The 21,209-nt window shown below is 35.4% G+C and overlaps 1 protein-coding gene across 4 annotated transcripts in view; it reads right to left on the minus strand.

Moving 5' to 3' along the window:
- The window catches only part of LOC129372756 (dedicator of cytokinesis protein 3-like), a 139,587-nt gene that overhangs the window by 47,346 nt on the left and 71,032 nt on the right, over nucleotides 1-21,209 (minus strand). For all 4 annotated transcript variants that reach the window (XM_055050244.1, XM_055050243.1, XM_055050241.1 and 1 more), the window contains exons 4-5: nucleotides 21,104-21,159; nucleotides 14,758-14,854 (exon numbers count right to left, since the gene is read on the minus strand). In XM_055050244.1, coding sequence (XP_054906219.1) covers nucleotides 14,758-14,854; nucleotides 21,104-21,159 — 153 coding nt within the window. The remainder of the gene's footprint in view (nucleotides 1-14,757; nucleotides 14,855-21,103; nucleotides 21,160-21,209) is intronic.

Below are 21,209 nucleotides of genomic sequence, written 5' to 3' on the forward strand. Positions count from 1 at the left end.
AGATAGATAGATAGATAGATAGATAGATAGATAGAAAGAAATAAACCACAATTAAATCAAACAAAGCAGGAATTTACAGAAATTTGTGAACCAAAATCATGCTAGCTACCCAGATTTTAGCAGAAGTTTAATACTTAGCTTAACAACCTTTAAAATGTCACCAACAAACCACTCTGCCCTTACGGAATTACTTTTAAAAAATTAACACAACAGTATACGTCTTGCAGCCTCAGAACTCAAGTGTTTAAAAGAGCGACTGACTGGATTCCTGCTGGTAGTGTTGGTTATGAACTGCAGTGAAACTCTGGGGCAAAGCGTCCAAGAGAAGCCTCACATCACAGAACCAGCATCCATTTCTACAGAGCTCCTGCTGAGAACCCTGCTGCATCAACCTGACGGCGTTGAGTAATTAGTAGGATTTAAGTTCTCAGTGCAGCAAGACCTCAAGGTTAAAAATACCGAAACTTTCATGCAAAAGGCGTCACATCTGAAACTGCTCTTCACTGTTTCACTGGGTGCTTGGAAACAACAAGGGAAACACATGGCAGTTCCACTTTGTATCAGTTTAGCAGTTCTGTTAATTAAAATAACTAAATGACATCTATACTAAGGATCTTTCATATATTGAGGATGAAAGAGTAACCATTTTGAGTCAAATTACTTATGGTACATATTTGAGGCATAATCAATCAATCAATCACATTTTATTTGTATAGCACATTTCAGCAGCAAGGCATTTCAAACTGCTTTACATCATAACAAACACAAAAACACTAAGTCATCAAGTGGGAGGTTGTTGCCTTTGCATCCACAAAAGGTTTACTGGTTTCACTCCTACTGTGTTATATGGAACAAAATACCTGTTGGTATTTTCATTCCCACTCACGCTCACAATCACGTTAAGTGTTAACGGTGTTAACAGCCTTTCAATGGGCTTCTGGCACAAGGCTCTGTAAACCTCTTTCATGGAATTTTGAGTGCAGCTCACAGATTTTTGGTACTGTTAGTGGTACTTATGGTATCTGTTAGTGTCTAGAATTTACAGGGTTTGTGTTACGCGCAATAACCCTCAGTCACTCGCCGTTTTTCTTCTGGTACGAGAAAACTCTGACTTTATTATAAACAGAAATAAACACTTATCAAATACTTTCAAATAATCAGTCAGATCATTGCATGGTGTCAAATGCTTACTGTCTGCAAGTTCATGTAATGCTGCCTAAATATGACACCCAACAAATGACAGCAGATTTATACCAGTATGTATGGTTGAACTTGGTGCAATTGGTTTTTAAACTAAAACAGACCAGCTTGCTCAGGAAACCAAAATATGACACACATATATATTATTTCTAATACCAAGGGTGTTCATCAACCAAGGCAGCAGCACCAGAGTCAGCAATAAACCCCTGAGTGCAATAGCACCAGGAGACCAACAGGCATATCAGTGCATTACAGGAGACAAAAGAAGCACATAATTATCTACAACTGCAGGCTGAAAGGGTGTGTTTGAACTGACTATTCATGACACCACAGAGCCCTGCAGTTCTTCCCTCACTATTGTATGAAAACCCTTTGAGGAAACTTCAATAATGCAACAAAATACTTGATCTCAATGCAAAGGAGTTGTTCTATTTTTCCCGCTTTAACTATCAGTGAGACTTCTTAAAGAAATAAATGTATTACAAAATAAATTGGCTAAAGTATTGAATGGATACTTTTGTCATTTCATACAGGATAATACAGGATAATAACTAGAGAGATGGTACAGTGCAGCATGTGATCAAATAACAGTAATATTACTTTTTTCCTGCAGTAATATGACATGTGATTACTCCTCTATGACTTCTAGTGAACTAGAAGTCATAATTTACTATGAGTTCCATACTGATTCCTTAAAAAAATAAGTGCTTATCTTAAACCTTAATGAAGTAAATTTCTTGAATGGTGTAATTCATGATTCAGGCGTCACAAGACTAATTTAAGTTTGATAACCAGTGAGAGCCGTTGGTTTATCCATGTCATTTAAAGTAATAAATTGCTCCTTCAACACATTAATTATTTCAAAATTTAATTCATCACAAAAACTCCACAGTGGCTTGCACAAGTGGAAAGTTATAATCAGTACTAGGATAAATATCATGAATATTGGAGATCTGTTTATTCCAAGCAAACACCCATAATAGGTATTATGCAAACAGCATATTTGTAGATGCTTAAGTTCCTAATATTTTTAAGAATCATACTGAAACATTAATTTGCAACTGACGGTTTTCTTTTGCCATATCCAAAAGAAACTTTGGTGGTGGTTTTTGAGGTAACAGGCAGCAGAATAACAGGCAGCAGCTATGTGCCATCTGTACTTCTTATACTCCAACAGCTTGCACTGCATCAAAATCTCCTTTAAATCCAGGACTCTAGATTTATTTGGGACATCTGGCCATCACAGTCAGTGGGTACATGTGTTTGAACTTTGCGGCCTTTTACGAGGCGATCCGCTACATGAGGAACAGGCGCACCAGCTGGCTCAACGGGGGCAACGCTTCACCTTCAGCTGGCAGTCAAAAAACACCCACCCACACTGTAAAAACAGACACACAGTGCTTTAAAATCATACTGCATGATGTGTCTGATGTTTAAAGGAAATTCCTGTAGGTTCCTTTGAGCACACATTTTGTGTTTTTAGCATCATCGACCAAAAGAATATTGGTTTAGATACTATTTATGGATTCAGCCTTCCTCCCACCTCTCTTCCCCCATTAATGCCCCTCCTGCATATTCTCTAGTCGAAGTGAGTAATCACACCTTTCCCTGTGGCAGGAACTTAGACACAAACACAAACCTTTAGACAGTTTAATGCTATTTAAACAATATAAAAACAGCAGATCTTTGATAAAGATCCTCTTGTTCTATCGCTGCTTAAGATCTAAAAGTTGCGATGAAAGCAAAGTGAAGAAAATCACCACCAAGCAAATACTAAGCACCATAGAAGAAGAGAAGATCAGCTGTTTATATTAAAGCAAAAATGACAGCCTATGAGTCCAGAAATTATGTCCCTCTTGAGTTAATCAAACATTTACTTTCATCTTTGTTGATGCTTTGAGACTTTGCTTCACTAAGTCACTCATAATATGAAGATCTTGATTTATTTGACAGCCTTACACTAAAAAACAACAACAAAGAACCGAGTGTTATCTAATATTCCCAAACAGTAACAGCTGAAAGATGCCGAACTAATCTGAACAATAATGCATCGTAATGACCTTTCAAATGAAGTTGAACCAAGCTTTCATTGAAATATTACCCCATTTCAGTATTTTGTGATGCGCTGAAACAACAAGCTTGCACATGATTGACAGAGGAGCACTTTGATTTAAAAGGGTTTGACATAAAACGATATTCTACCAAAATCCACCTCAGAGGAAAGGAGGCGATGGTGTGGCATAATTTATATTTCCTATCCTATTTGAAACTGCTTCTATATTATCTTGTTATTTATGCTCTGCCTCTGGTGTTTCAGGGGCTGTTTACTCAGTTGGTCTGCATAGATCAGAATAGTTTCTGATGCTGCTTGAAACTGTAAACTGAAAACATCAGAGAGTCTGCTGTAAATAATAGATCTTGATTTTTGCTCTCCTCTGAATAAACTACATTGAAATGAAAGCCCTTTCTATACAACTTGTGTTTCCACTGGCTGTGGTGGCTTTAGTTGACATGGAAACCAAGTCAAAGAACCACCAGACATTCAACAACTGCAGGAGAAGCCTGTAATTAAAGTACATTGTGTGTGTTATTGCTTTGTTGAGAGATCATGGCCCTTTACTTGTCTTCTTTGATACTTGGCTGATCAGTTGTTAGGTGAAGTAGTTGTCTTAGTCAATTTAAAAAATAAATGCATTTCTGCATTAACTGTGCTTTTGAACATTCCCATCTGCAGATAATTTATTTCCAGGTAATTCACAAATGAATAAAATATGATTGAAAATTCAGTTCTAGCATATAGCATGACAGCATTTGCTGTGCTGAACTGGTGATCTCCATTTGACAGGAAATAATGAGATATGCATCAGCGTCTTAACTTAAATTGACAACATGAGTTGTGAATTTAATCTGGTCATCTGCTATGTATAACTAATTAGTTTGGGAAGTTACCAGTTTGAGGCTTCCTAATAAGACATGACTCTATGTGGCACCTCTTAAATCAGAGGGGACACTCTCAACACCTCTGATCTATTAGCAAATGTCCTGCCTCATCTTCATGCTTGTCAAAGCAGCTGCTGCGTTCCTCAAAACAAAGGCGCTGAGACAAATCACCAGGGACAGTGAAGTGCTGCTGAATCACATTTTAGTACCTTCTACTAAGCAGTTACTGAAACATGCTGTCACTCGTAGTATGTAAATCGGAATAGGGAGAGTTTTTTATGCTAAAAGTGCCCTCTAGGCTTAATTAAAAAACCACAATAGATGGAAAGGTGACAACCTCATGTTTTGGGATTCAAAAGGAAATATGTAACCTCAAAGAATATTAAAAGAAAATTAATATTAAAATGCCACTCGTACCAGATTAAAGGTGATAGATCCTTTAAAATCTGTAACCCAATGATGGTGAAATAAATTTTACCCGCTTCTGACATTTTTATGAGACATCTGAAAGCATATGTGTTTTAACAGGCTTTACTAATTCCCAAACAATTACAATATACTGTCTTCAAATTTTCACGTTTCACATTATGTTATGTTTATCTTGTATAAGTGCATGTATTTCAACTTTTCCAGGACCATTTGAGTTTTCTCTGTAAGAAGCATTAAAAACTCAATTTTATTTTATCTGCATTTCTGTTTAGACAGCATGGAAACACTGGGATTTTTAGAATACTTACTGCCTGACTCTAGTAGGGCGGCATCGGATAATTAATATGTCCTCCTCTGAAGTATGAATCCACTGAACTAAGCCACCGGCAAACCCAAGCTGTCAGAAACGTTAGCAAGGCAGGAGTTCTAGCAGGAGTTCGGCACCATGCAGCATGCAATATGGGGTGTGTGAGTATGTTAGTGCATGTTGGTGTGTTTGTGTATGAGTGCTCTGTCTTGTGCCTGTGATCATCCCAAATCCTCACATAACCTTGTCTGAACCCTTTCAGGAAAGACACACAAAACACACACACAGAAAGATGGCAGGAGCAGCATGCAATAGCAGGGACGGCTCAGCTCATGCTGTGTGTTCTTGAAGAGGTCAACACAGGAAGGACATTCTACCCTCCAACTGTAAAAGTTAAATCACTGAGTGACATAAATAATGAAAAGCGCAGAATGAATCTATAAAATGTAACTCTTTACTGCACAGTTTTAGATTTGTTAGGTTTTTGTGTATTTCAGAAGTCTTGAAATTAGAGGTTAAAACTCAGCTGCTCTATTTCAAGACTACATGGAAGATTTGATGATCTCCATTAGATCATCTGTTACTTGATCATCATTAACAAAAACAAAAACAAAAAGGCACAGTCAATAAAAACAAGCTATAAAATAATCTTATTTATTTTTTACTCCAAATGTCAAAAATGACACATTTAAAAAAATTTTGTCAAACAATGTATTTCATTGTGATTAAAGTATTCTGAAATATATGAAAACATATTCAAATGCACAAATTCTACTGTGTACATCAGATGGAGATGATGAAAATCTCCAGCTTGGGAAGATCAGTCAACTTTGCCATGAGAACAGAGCAAAAGGTGCAGAAACTGGTTAGTTACTTTAAATTGTGGAAGGCGGGGGAAAATACTCTGCATGCAGATCAGAACTCTAAACAACAAAAACCAAAGAATGCCTGAAGTTGTCAGGTCCAAATGTTCTCCATAGTCGCCTGTTCACACGTGGATTTCACAGTGGGTGATTCTAACTGTGAGGCAAAATCTCACAACTGGAAATAATTCAGACTGGCACAGTGGAGTACACCGGAGGAGACATGATGTAAAAAGTACACTGTGAATCACAGTGTTTGTTTATAGCACCTGAGAAGGCAGGAAAGGCTCCAACTGTGTACTGCGGCAAAATGTAGCACCAAAATTACAATTCAGATTAAAATATTATATTTACACAGAACACATAAGTGCAACATCCACTGTGTATGTTTCTGATACAAAATAAATCAATTTCACTGTAATGAAACCATTTAGATGGGAGGAATGATTTTAGAAGCATTGAAAAAAGGAAACAAATGATAATGTTTGTTATCTTGTCATTTGCTTTGGTTAGCAAATTTTTACTCAATGATTGCATAACTGATTAATTGAGCAACAAAATAAAATGTTTATCTGGATCAGCAATATGTACTTTTGACAATAATAACAATAATAATGCTTTATGTCATGTGTAGTTTTAATGAAATAAATGTTAAAAATATTGTGCTTATTTCTCAATCTATATTTCTGTTATTAAAATTTTTTATTTGGTTTTCTGCCTTTGTCTTGTAAAAGAATTTACTTAGTAAAACATAGATTTAGTAAAAATTGTTCTTACACTTTTAATTTAGCTAATTTCTTAAATTATATATGTAAAGAAAGGAACCTAATTTGTTGAGACACAAAGTTATTAAGCTTGTCACTTATCTTAAAATTAGATTATGCTTTACTGACAGTAAATAGAGCAGCACGATTTAGTCACATATTATTAAAAAAAAACGTTTTAGATAAAATAGATAGCTTGTTTCACTTGCTGAGAGAATAATAGTCATTACCTCAATTTAAAGGCATTTAATCCACATAGTTATTAAAAAAAGCTTTAGAGTTTGGTCTTTTCAACATCCCATTATACAGTAGTGCAATATTAACTGAAATAGGAAACTCAAAGGTTATTCACATTAACGTCTTACTGTCAAAGAAAAATAAATATGCATGAAAAAAGTTGAATTAGATATGATTTGATACACTTTTCTATCAATGCAACATAAAACCTGCGACTGTATGCCACACAAGGGCCTTGTCACTATGGCAACGAGGGGTGAGTCATCTTCGCAAATTTATGACACTGCACTTATTGAATGATTCTGGATATATGATGAAAAGCATTCTCATATTTAGCTCAAAGTACTGCCCCAAGACACCTTTCCTTTCTGAGGTAAAACATTCTAATGCTCACCAACATGACACAAGCAGCGTTCTGAAACAGTCCAACTGCACAGCTAAATTTAAGAGACAAAAGCAGCAACTCACATGCGTGATGGAGGGATGACAGGTCCACTAGTTCTGTCTCTCAGTTTTCTCCCCTGCTCTCATTTTCTGTGGTTTGGACTGGCAACCAGCAGTCCAAACCGTCAGACAACAAGAAAATCACAGCCTATCAAACGATGTTAGATATGGTAGTGTTTCTACAGTAGCAACACAACCACTCTCTCTCTCTCTCTGCATGTTTCAGCCTCTGCCAATGCCTTATTCTTCCTCTCTCTCTTCCTCTGACCTGCTCCCAGTCTCCATCTTTCTGTCCCCCCCAACCTCCAGTCTCTTTGTGCCACCCACCCACGGGCCAGTCTGCAGCTCCAACCTTCTCTTTTGCAATGTTCAAGAGAGCAGGAAGCTGAGAAAAGGCATAGCGAGGTGTTTTCTCTAAAGATAGTGATATACAGAACACATGATGATGAAGAAATTTGACAGCAACAGAGTTTACATCCTCAGGCTGTTGCCCATGGAGAGACTTTCAAATGAAATGTGTGATATTTGAGCGTTCATAAAAGATAGAAAGCAGCAAGTGAGAGATAGGGGAATAGACAGACAAAGTGTTAGCAGCACTATGAGGCTATGTTTACACGAGACTGCAGTCTGGGCACTGCTTGTATATTCAGACATTGACTTGGGAAAAGTTCCACCTTTAGAAGAGACCGCGAAGACACCTTGAATCCACTGTAGCTGTCATGCCAGGCCACTATATAGAGTTGTGATCTAAGCACGCGCTTCTGACCCTTCCACTTTGCTACCTTCCACCTCTTTTAGAAAATAGTAACCCATTTGTGCTGAATTAAGTGCTTGTTTAACACATATTTTTCATATAAGAAGTTCAGTTAAACTGTACAGGTTAAGCAGCACACAGTCAAATCCTCTCCGTCTTTGTTTTTGTTTCTATGCAAAGAATAAACATAAATATCCAAGGAAATTATAAAAATTAGAACTCTAAAATTGGAGCACAAAAAATGTTTCCTATAGGTGATAATTTTTAAATTGTTTGACTTCTGTGGAGGAAATTGAACAGTGCACCACAATCATGCAATTTTTGGAATTCATGGAAAGTATTTTCCATGACTTCAACTTCAAAGTTTCTGTTCACTTCTGCAAAGTGAACAAAGTACTGCATTACAACAAAATTCTCATCTCATCAAACATAACAGGCACATTGTATACACAGATGAACAAGAAAATCCAAAATCCCTGGAACTGTTTAAGTATCATGTTTGTTTTGTTACAGAAAATGTCAGTCAGTCTATAAGCCAAATGTCTGACAGGCAAGCATGAGAGAGAACAGATCAGACAGCTCTCTGCTGTCTACTGCAAACACAAACCAACAGCAACATCAGTGCCCGACAGACAGGGTATATTAAAAGTCGTCTCATAAATCAATCAAACTTCATAATTTCAAAGGAGATGATTTTCACATTACTACTGTGTTTTTAGAATACATAAATACAGAAAATCTACTTTTGATGTTACTAGAGACAGCAGATAATTTGAATATTATACTAAACTATCTTAATAGAATGTATAAATATAAATTTTCACTTCTAATTTTAGCTAGAGACATTTATCAAAACAAACATTTCAATTTCAAGACTGCAAGGCAATAAGTTTCTCACTTTGACAATTTTAGCTTATTTCTCACTTGACCTTGCCCAGTGTGCTGACCAAATGTTTCAAAGGAGTAGTTTCCTCAACCAATTTCCATCTTTATTGCAAATATATTGGCTTTGCAGAAAAAGAACAGAGGTATATAGACATTTTTATAGTTCTTGATGTTTTCTGAAATGTGTAGATTTGTAGAAATGAATGTCAAATGAACATCACATCTACCAGAGCACCACTGTGATCAAAAAGTTAGAATATAGATGACTCCAAGTCTTTCTTGTTCGTCATATCTCATTTTCCAGTAATATTTAATTTTTGTATCTAAAAATATCAGCAGCTACTTACAAACCTTTTTTAAAAAAACAAAAAACAAAAAAAAATCGGTCTAAGTAAAACTGAACAAAAAAATATTTATGTTATTTTTGTCATTTGTGTATGTGTTAGTGGAGGCTCGGGGGTTCACCATGTGGTAAATGTTTAGGTATGTGACATAATAGTGATGCAGGCTAGGACTGCTGGGTGTTTAAAGGAAAAAAGAAGAAGCAATGATGGAGGTTTGATCATTTTGTTATGGTAACAAAAGGATAAGCAAGCACATGTAATATGTACTATATTGGTAGATATTGATAATGGGCCATAACAGCAATATTGGATATCTTTACCAGCCCAAATTTTCACACTGGTGCATATGCTGAAAAACTATCTCCTCCTCTTTTCTTGTAGCTCACTCCTTGTTCTGTGCTTCTAGAATTCATCAAGGAAAATGAAGAACTTCAGGTATGAAATCTATAACCTTTCCAACTTCACCTTGTGTCTTTTTCTGTTTGCTATACAGCCCTGCTTATCCCATCATTCCTTCTTTTTTTTGTAGTTGGGGGATACTGTAAATATGTTGCTTCCGCAACACATGGAGATGCAAGGAAGTAAAAGGAGCTGACAATTTTTACTAAAGTTGTTGTTTTCCGACTTTCTTTGGCTTTAAATCAACTCAAATTCTCACTTTACCACACACATATGTGTCACCTAATGTGCAAAAGAAAGTCTGGATTTTTCTCGCAAGTCAGGCTGCAAATCTATACAGACATATTTTCACAAGCTGTTTATGAACCGCTCAGATTTATGCATATTTTACGATAAACATTACACACAATGACTTTCAAATTGATTCTTTCATTCTAGAATTAGAGTTGCAAATGGAAGTAGAACCCCTTCATTGCATAAGCATTATGTTCACAGGTTTGGTCCTGAAAATTTCTCCAAGCACCAACTGTTCAACAGGAAAGTCTACAATCTGCATGGAACACACAGTTCCAGCACTTCCTGCTAACATCCTTCATCTGCATGCACAGGTTTCCCAGCATGACAAGTGGATTCCAAGAATTACAAAGAATTACACATGGATAGTGTAATTCCACTGAAGAAGTGCAATGTGTAATACGAGTTGCTAGGCCCCTTTTCTCCTCTTTTTCTCTGGAGCATTACTGTAATGTAGCAGCATTCAGCTGCACTTCCCTCCAGGGCTTTTCACCTTTTAATGGGTTGCTGCAGTTTGCTCTCTTGGGAAAATGTGAAATAGCTACGACATAAGAAGCTTAGTGCTTGGCCTCACAAACAAAACATGTTTTCTTTTTTTCCCCAAAGTCACACAACACTTTCAAAGTAACGTGTTTCTGCAGTGTTTTGTGTAGATGTTGTATACTGTTAGTCACACATTCAGCTCTCATACTGCAGCCTTGTTTGATAATTATAAACCTTTAATGTATCAGTAAGGCAATATGGCAATGTACCTGGACTATGTGCTTTTTGTTGGATTAGTCTTGATGCAATGATTTGATATGGCACTTAGTTGGGTTAGTTGGGTTAATTATTTATCAATTATTAATCAATTTTTCAACAATTTTTCTACCATGTTTGTATCTTTTCCTGCATTTTGGCAACCTACATTTTTCTTAAATACAATACAGCCAATAGTTGAATTAGTTTATAATAGCCTGGTTTGAAAATACTATTTTACTGTTTCATGTAAAAATTCTGAAAAACGTTTGACTAGGTGAACTTTGTAACCTGGACAACAAACTTCTGGCACTTTTCTGAAATATTGGACTCTTCAGCATCCAAAGAATGTTTTTTTTTTCTTGTAAAGTAAAAAAAAAAAAGTACTGGTTTCCCTGCAATCTGCCTCCTCCTCTTCTGTCACACCTCCTTTCTTTCGTCTCGGCTTCTGAACACACAGACATCAACATAATCTTGTCTGCTCATTTCACCGCAAAGAAATGTGTCTTTCTGAATTTATCGCAATCTCCACATGTCTCTTTTATTGTTCAGTTGTCAGCGTTACCCCTCCTCCCTCTTTCTTTAGCCTGCCTACACACATACAGGACAACGCAAGTCATTCTAACTACTTTGACATCAGAATAAGAGGTGACAGATGAAAAAACTGTAAAGAATGAGACAAACTATGTCAGAAAAGCAAGGGAGGGACAGGCCATAACTATTTGGGAACATTAAAGAAAGTATTACAAAATGGTACCAGGTTGGCAGAAACGACAACGAACATAAACAAACTGCAACTCATGCATTTCTATTGCTATGCAAAGAGTAAATATTGTTGCATAAATTGGTTTAGATTCTCTTTCTCCAGCTAATTATTTTCCCTGTATTTTTACTTATTTATAATTGACTACATTTCTCTTAGTTATTCCCTTTTTAACACAAACTAACTCACATCAGTTCAGGGTAGCAACATATATACAACAGACAGAGAGCTTAAGATAAATTATGGGTAAATTTTACAAGAAAAGACCGTAAATAATAAAAGTGCCACCACTCTGAGATTCCAATAAAGGACGCATTTCTGTGCTGCTGTGCAAGTATCTGTGTGTTTCACTTAAACCTTCCACTCAACGTAGTTATTGCCGATATCTACTTACTGAGAACTGAGCATACTATAGAGGATCTGCAGGTTGGTTCAGGAACCAATGTCTGCTGCCTGACTCTGAGGGCAGATAAGTGAAAGCATCCCTACATGTGTTAACACTATACAGAGACCCCTTGAGCCCCCAACACAGCTCTGACTTGTTGAAACAGTCAGGGACACCAGATAATAGTTAGTGTATTACCGAAGTCATGAACAGTTACAGGTCATGTACCTGTGGGTAAAATTTGATTTTTGTGAAGATTCTTGATTGAAAACTAAGTTTAGTTGGAGGTTAAAACAACTATTGATGAACTTTACACCTGATCAATGCTTGATTTCAGACCTTGGAGGAGGTCAATGCCATAAGTGAACACCTGTATCAAGAAGAGAAGGTACATGGACTGTAATATGGTTTAACATGGCTATATGTGTTGTTAATTTCTGAGAGTTGGTCTCTGGTGGTTAACATCTCTCTCTCTCATTAACACCACACAAACATGAATAATGTATCCAGGCTAACACTCTCTATTGCTTCATACTTAAACTGTTGGCTCACATATTCACATATTATTAGACACCAAAAAGCCCAGTGAGCACTTTCAAAGTTATTATTTGCACTTTAGATATTGCTAGAACCTCTGTTAAATTAAACAAGATGCAACAACATATAACTGGAAATTTTAGACAATCCCTCAAGCTGTGTGAAGCTTCAATTGCTCTGATGAGCTATGATTATAAGTAAAGGTTAAGGGGGAAAAATGATGTGCTTTAGACAGAAATGCCATTTAAGCATTTGTGAATTATTATAATAAAAATGAAAAATATTCAAAAATCAAAACATTTAACAGAATAACAGCTAGAGAAAAATGGTTATTTTTGATGACTTATAGTTTCCTGCTTCCCCACAACTTCACTTACATTTCATAGTTCAAATACAGGTCGGGCTTTGACTTTATGACCACTTCAAATTTAAGGTGAACTATGCGACTGCAACGTTTATGGTTACAATTTTATTACAGTGTCACCAAACAAATATGTGTAAAACTATCCAACTTCATGCTACAGCAGGCCTGGTTGGCATAGTGTTCAAACATAATCTGGATAAATGTTTTTCACACACTTCCACATTTCACAGCCCACATATCAGCCATGTTGTCATGGCTATAACCTACTTTAAAAAAGCTTTTTATTGTGTTTATACTATCCCATTATGAGACAACCTTCTCAGTGAAACAAAATTTGTTTTTACCCGCATTTTTGTTTTATGTATCTGCCTAAAAACACACTAATGCACCACATTACTAAAGCATTCAGTCCTCCTCATTCAGTTCCTTCAGGTTGTTTTTATATTAATGTTCTTATATTAATCCACATGGTATTTATACGTATATCATGAAATGCTCTTGATGCAGGATTTACAGTACCATTAACGGGACATTAAAATGAGCTGTGTAAAACTGGAAATAGCAAATATGTCAAATGGGCCCTGACAATAAAATTCCTGTCTTTCATCTCTTCAACTCTGGCAGGAAGGAGAGACAAAAGTCTGTTAATCTTGAATAAAAGCACAGTGTGACAGAACTGGCAGGACATAAGGAGGATGAGTGATGAAACCAGCCCACCGAATAGATAAAGGGAGGAACAGTGACAAATTTAGATTTCCTGAAGCCATCAATCACAGAAATGCTCCTTTATCCATTTAGCTGCAGATTTATTTCTACTCAAATCATTAAAGTAAAAATTTATGTAAAAGAAGGAAAGGAAGAAGACTTAGTGGTAAAGTCACTGAATCTGAATTGCAGAAGGTATAAAATTACTGTTCTGTCTACAGTCTGAGGCAGAAAAGCTGACTTTCGACATAAATTTACTCCACAAGATGATAAAAATGAAAATAATGAACATCATGTGTAAATATTAATAATTTCATATTTATAGAATATTACTTTCCCTATTGTTCTATAAATTATAAGAAAGGGAGCTAAGATTTACAACAAGAAAACACAAATCTTGCATAAAACGATAAGTTCATAATCTGTAATCCATCTTGCTTTGGGCCAGATGTTTAGTTATGAAAGAATGAGGAGCACGGGTTGGTTTTTAGTCCCCATATTTCCTCTTTTCATTAGATTACTTTCCACAGATGTGACTTTAAAACATCTTCTATATGAGCTACAAGTTTTACTTAAAAATAAGAATTAATCTTGAAAATTCTTTGCAAACATTATAGATTTTCTGTTTTTTGAATACTCAGTAGATATTGGTTGACATTACATCACAGTGCATGACAATATAATATTGTACTGTTAATACAATATTATATTTGCTGAGCAGAAGATGTCAAATGAGCTTTAGAAAAATTATTCAGTTTTGATTCCTTGAGTAAAATACTAATAATAAAGTACTTTTTTTATTATTATTATTATTTCTTTGATCACTTCACTGCGTCTGTTGGGTTTGTGTCTAAAGAGAAGGAAACGACAAACTGATGGAAACGTATGCGCAAATTTATTTTGTCTGTTGGATTTCATTAGTGCAATTTTCTTTTTGACTGCAGTAAGAGACGTGTGCAGACAAAGAGTTGTGAATAATTAATGAGATATCACTACTCCATTAATTCACCCTTATTTTTTTACTGACACAAAAACAATGTTAAACTGAAAACAACATAAATTATACTTTGTTATGTTGTTGCTAATTCTGTAACATCTTCAAAATGAATTTAAAAAAAAATGTAAAACTAAAGTTTCCATTTATCTCTTCACTCTAGTTTCTGCACACATTTGATGCAGTTCAGGATCTGAATCTTATCCCTGCAGTCACTACTCCAGAGACAGGTCATTCTGCTTGATGTAACTGAGATAACCACCTGAGACATCTGATCGATGAACTGAAAATAAACGTTGTTTAATTTTTCTAAATATTTGTTGAAATCGCATTTAGTCATTTAATAGCTTTTTTTGTACATGTCTGATGTACATGAGACCCATTAGATGCTGTATATAGTTTGCTGCTTACCACATAGAGTTGCTTCCATAGTAAAGCCCATTCCTGAAGAGTTAATGTCACCTCAGTGACAATTGGATCTTCCAGAGGCACCACAGTCTCATGAGGTCTGTTCCAAAAAAGAAACACACATTTCATTAACAGCCAATTATTTCAATGGTAAACAAATACAATATGGATCTTTTGATAGGTTGCTTTATTTTGATGTATATAAAACAATAGAAAAATAAACATATGACACACATACTATCCTCAGACATACTGTGGCTATATATATTCACAAATCAATATGCATACAGTTCAGGAAAAAAGTGATACAATTCATATTTCTATATTGCATACTGTACTTCGGAACATCTTGATTTATTGTATCATAAATTATTTTCACCTTAATTTAACTTAAAAGTTGAGGAACCAAAAGAGCACAAAAATGTGATTATATATTTTGCACTTAGACTATCCAGATGGTAACAAAGGATGATTATTGTTATCATTCAGGGTTTAACTAAAATATTAGCAGTGGAATTGTAGGATGAAGATGGTGTAATGCAAATGAGCCATGATAACTACTCCAAAAAATGTAGAAGTCAAGGACAATTTACCAAAGAGGAGACAGGACAGAGTTCACAGAAATAAGCTTGAAAGGGGAAGATTCACAGAGTTATGAACAGGTCTCATCAAATAATAGTATACTAAACAAAACGGTAAATCAAAATAAACTGAAAAACAAATTTTGTAAGTTTATTGTACAGTTTACAGCACAAATTTTAAACTAACTATAGTGTATATTAATTTGTTTCTAGTGATTCAGGTGGACAGGTGGATGAAAAAAAATGTTTCAACCATATAAAAATCTGTTTTTGTGACAGAAACATTGGACAAAAAAACCAGAGAGATGCCTTGTTCAACAGGTGACTGTCCAAGGTTTTTGTGGAATTTTTGTGTTTTACCCATTTATGGTTATCAAACTGTTATCTTAGTTGATTTTTGTATTTGTTTGTTTGTGACTGACTGAGTGCAACAAAGTGCCCAGAGATCATCGGGTATTTTTTGTGAAGTTGACTTTTATCAGTTGAAAAACAGGTTCAATTAAATTTGGGAGTCTTTTTCTGACTGGATGACCCAAAGTTTAGTGCCTTAATAAAAAGTGTCTTAATAAAAATAAGAAAAATATATTGATCTACTGCACTTAAAAGGTCTGGGTGGAAGACCTTCAGAAAGCTTGAAAAAATATTGACATGAAATACTCTGATGTGGAATATTTTTTTCTAAATAACCTTTAAGGAACTTAAACAGTAAAAGCTTAAAATAAATAATCAGGGAAAGAAAAAAATCTTGCTTCACCTCTACATATAACAAAATGATTCACATTTTATATTTTATTGTATGGTTCTATTTTTCCTTTCTTCTTTGAAAAGGATGTTTGCCCAGAGGGTGAGATTGTTGGTTAAAACTGGAAGCTGACTCACAGTTTCAGGCTGGAAGTCAGAAATAATAACGTTCTCTACTATTTATTTACCCTGCCATGGATGCCATGTTTTTTTCTCTTGCAACCTCATTGTTTTTCACCATGCATTCCCATTTCTCAGCCAGCTCACTCTTCTTCTGTTTCATAACTGATAAATTAATAGGAGCAATGTACCAGATTTGTTGATCTCCCAGCAGAACAGCAGATACTGCCTGCTGAGTTCACCCACATCAATTGTGTTTCAGTGTTTTTTCTCTTCTGTTCCTTATATTTTTCCTTCATTTCCCTTTTTCCTCGTTCACGTCATGTTGCTCTTGTTTAAGTTTCTTTAGTTTTAACTTCACCTTTTTACCCTAATATCTTGCCACAATTTCTATTGTATTGATGAAACTGTAAGATGAAACTGGTGCAGATCAACACTTTTATCTCTGAAGCATCTCTTTAAACACCTTCAGTGTTGTACAGAATTTGGAGAAGTAAGTTATCGTCATTTGGTTTATTCATTTTAAACAAGTCCAGTTATTGTTGAAGATAGTTTTCTTTTATTTGTTTTTTAAGCATTCACTCTGAAGTCACACCCAACTCTTCTGAATTGTAAAATTTAACAAGAAAAATAGCATCTTGTAAATAAATCATTGTAAAAACAATACACCACTTTTTTGTGGCTGAATTAGGTCTGATAATGATGGATCCCCCACATGCTGCAGCCTAGCCACCTCTAAACAGATCATAATAACGCTGTTAGCCCCATTTTTGTTAGGTCAAGTTTTAAATGCTCACTCTTATCCAATAATTACATTAGATTTTATTTTTACGTTTTGCATTTGACTTCTTGATTCTCTAGTTTATTCTCTTTTTTTCTGAAAATGCGCATTCATATTCCCTCTGATCAAGCATCGCTGCACATCTCACTTCTGATCCACAATTTCCATCTTCCGTTAGTGTCAAGCCGTCTTTGTCCCAGTTGGCTCTTCTTACATGTTGCCCCTCTGTTGTCTCCAATCCAAATATTTAGCAATCTCATATTTACTTTCTGTCTCTCTTCTTCAACCTCTTTAGAGATTACAAGTGTTGTTGGCTATGTTTCTTTATTATTTGCCTCAAAATGTTTAAAATATGCAGCTGCTCTTCCGACCTTAAAGGCATTTGACCGTTAACAACCCCCATGTGTTCCATCACTTATCCAGGCATTGATCAATGTTTTACTTTTATAAACACTAAATGCATCTCATAATGACTTTGTTTTATTTATACATTCCAAGATGATATTCATGATTTATAAACTTAACTGCACAGTGGTGTGGTAGGTAGCACTGTTGTGTTGCAATAAGAAGGTTCCGGGTTTGAATCCCAGCCTCAAGTCTTTTATGTTCTCACTGACTTCCTCCCACAGTGTAAAAACATTGCTATAAGGAAACTGATTTTAGGGTGTGAGTATGTGTGTGTTGTTTGTCCTGTATGATGGACTGGAGAGCTGACAAGAGTGTACCCCACCTCTCATCCAGTGACAACCATATTTAGTTATCAGCCCCTCTGCAAAGATTACTAGGCAAATTTATGGATGAATACATCATCACGGTGCTATTGGGAGAATTAAATCACAGACAAATATAATTGATCCACATTGAACTCAAATTTAGACTCATTCATCTTGCTTTCTGGTCCATATAGAGCATGAGCCAAAACAATCTGGATATATAAATTTGATTTCCACTGTAAATAACTGTAAGCCTTTCACATGCAACAACTCACATTTTCCTGCTGCTGTGGTCAAGCACACTCTGAATCCCACCTCCAGCTATGACAGCAGAAGTGAAACCTCCTTCTGTCCAAATACTGTTCTCTGGATTCAAAATGTCCTCCAGGCCATTTTTAAGAACAGCTTCTATTTTATTACACAGATTGTCTCCAATAAAAACTAGTGTAACATTTATCCACTGGCCTTCACCTGACCCTTCAAACTAAAACTTCCTCCCCATATGGCCATTTACACAACATTACTCATGAGAATGGTCGGAGCAAGATTCAACTTAGATAACATCTGCTCTATATGATTTTATAAGATTTTTTACTTTTTATGTTAACATAAAAAATGGTTAGCATAGGAGTATTTTAATAGTGTCCATATACCAATGTAGCACTTATGTAATTCAACATAAGTTGGGAGAAAACATGCGGCAAATCGAAACTGCGACCACCGCCACAGGGACTAAGTCCTCAATACGTGGGTCGTGCTTGGCCTCTGCGAAACCGCAGCATCCAATTTTATTTCTTTTAACTATTGTAGAATTAAATCAATAACAACTGAATAAAAGCTTTTAGTACTACACTAATCTTCCAACCTATCAACCTAGCTTCAAAAATCCGACAGCAAATTTTATAAAACATTTGGAGTCACAGCACAGTCAAACTGACAGAGCAAGTCCAACAGGTGGTGTGAAGCAGAGAGCTGTGACTGAAACACAGGAGGTCTCCCTCCACCCAAACAGTGGGGAGCGTTGAAAAAGTTGGTCGGATGCTGCACTTTAACACGGTTGGCTCACCTTGGGTATCATTTTTATGTTTTATGGCTGTTGTCTGCTGCCTCAGACTGATTTCTGATTTCCAGGAGTAATCAGTAATCAATTTATATTTTCAAGGGATCTATGGCATTACTGATGTTCACATTGGAGGTATATTGCACTACTTAAGAGACATTATGCTTTTTTAAAACAATCTTACAACCTCTGTAAAAAGATCCTCATAATGAAACCTGCCTCTAAAGTGATTATAACGTAGAACAATTTAAGTGGTTGTTGAATATCCATTTCTCATACACCTCAGTTGTCTTCATTTTCATACGCTGGAAGGTCTTTTTTATTATTTCTCATTATTCCCCTCACTGCCATCACTGAATGTTACCTTCTCCCAGATAAAGTGTGAAAGCAGCATCAGATTGAATGTGGCTGTTGTCTGATCAGTTTTCCTCCTCGAGGTGAATTCAGAGGACATGAAAGTCCTCAGAGACGACCGTGAGGAAATCATTTTCATATAATGGAACTATAGAGACCAAATCAAGATTACTCAGTGTAAATAAAAAAAAAAAAAACAAAAGAAACACCACAGGGACAGCCAATTATGAAGTACTTTTCAGTACAAATGCTCATATTTGGTGGATGGGATACATTCCCAGCTTCTAAAATTTAGAAAGTACTTTGTAACTCTCAGTATTCTTCAGCACTTATTTACTCTGGAGGTTAGCTTGAAAGAGGAAGCAAAGGATTCATTATTTCCACTTAATTTGCTATAAATGTCTTTAATTATGTAAAAAAAAAAAAAAACGATCTCATGTAAATTGGCATTGATTATACTACTGGCTAATATTTTTTTTTTCTCTTAAACAAGTTTTGCAGTCATTATGCAAATGTATTCAAACATGCCACGTTTACCATTAAAAAAGTTTTTTGTTCTATTCAGGAAAAGGGTCTTTAAGCAACTCATCCTAAGAAAAAAAAATACTGAATAACATTTTAAATGTCTCACAGAACAACATGTACACTGTAGACAGAAGTGAGTTAGTTCCGCATTTTTTTGCATAATCACATCAGTGCTGCTGTGAGTTAAAGACGTTATTATTCAGTTTGGTGCAAAAGTGTTTTGTACTTTGTTTGCTAAGATTAACCACTATGGAAAAGGAAACAGGGGGTGTCTGACTAAAACAACTAAAACAAAAGTATTTGACGCTAACAAGAAATTTAATGAGGTCGTTTCCTTCTGTGCTCTGACCTTACCATGGTGTAAGGCTGAATCATGTGGAGAGAAAAAGGACCGAAGACAGAGTAACATCCACATTTCATTAACAGACTGAATAATTAGGCCAACCTTTATCAGTGGTATTGTGGTAAAAATGTTCAGTGAGGGGGTTTCAAACAAGACATTTAAGGGCTAGATTTTTATTAAGCAATAGGTTTGAAAGCCAGCTTCTGATTTTCAGCAGTCTAATTATTATAGTCAGTTTAATTTAAAAATTTTTTATTGACAAGATCTATGCTTTCTATCTTCCTTATTTAGATCAAGTTTCTGATTAAACTACTTGTGAGTCACAGTCATTTATTTTTTTATATTAATAAAATGTTCAAAACTGAAATACATTCTAAAGATAATTTAATTTAAAATTATTTTTAAGAGTAATAAGACGTTGAGGAGACAAACAGAGAACAAAATGACCAACCAGATGGGTTAGTTTACAGTTACAAGATGATACCGACGTCAGGCTCAAAAATCGCAAAACAAATTCAGCAGTTTATAAACTTCATAAACATTTTTTGTTTCAGTTAAAAAGCAGCTTTATAATGAGGGATTTGGGGTAAAACTGATTCCTCCATCTATAACTTTGACAATGTCTGTTTGTTGACTAAACTAAGGCGTTCTCCGATGACCTTTGACTCTGAAAATCTTGAGATGTTTTCAGTTACTTCACAAAATTCCTCGGAAAGAGGACTAAATTCAGATTTAGGATTATTTTAGATATGATAATCTACTTTCAGTCGATTCATCACAGATGTTTCAGTAATTTCAGTCTTACTGTTAAAGATCCCATTATGTATTCTGGAATAAAATTCTCTAAATCTACAGTCATTAGCCAGTGAGCTTCCCGGGATCTGTATTAAGTTGCCTAGTACTTTTTTTTTTCTTCTTTTTTTACAAAGCACATTTGGTTCTGAATAGCAAATAAAAATATTCATAATAGATTTCTTCTGAAAAAAATTAACAAGCTTCACAGTGGTAGTTGATTTGCCCCACACTTAGAAAAAGAACAAATATTTATCAAAATCAGTCAAAAGAACACAAAGAGAACACAAATGCAACAACCTCAAGACGAGTTCCAGTCTCCCACATTTCTGAACTCACCCCCTGTTGGTAACAATGGCTTTCTTCAAGTGAATGTAGCTGGCAGGAAAAACTCCCTGTGAAACAGAAAAACACTGCATCAGTTGAAGAAGTTAGAGCTAAATTA

Source organism: Poeciliopsis prolifica, unplaced genomic scaffold, assembly GCF_027474105.1.
Source record: "Poeciliopsis prolifica strain line A6 unplaced genomic scaffold, Auburn_PproV2 SCAFFOLD030, whole genome shotgun sequence".
Classification (NCBI taxonomy): domain Eukaryota; kingdom Metazoa; phylum Chordata; class Actinopteri; order Cyprinodontiformes; family Poeciliidae; genus Poeciliopsis; species Poeciliopsis prolifica.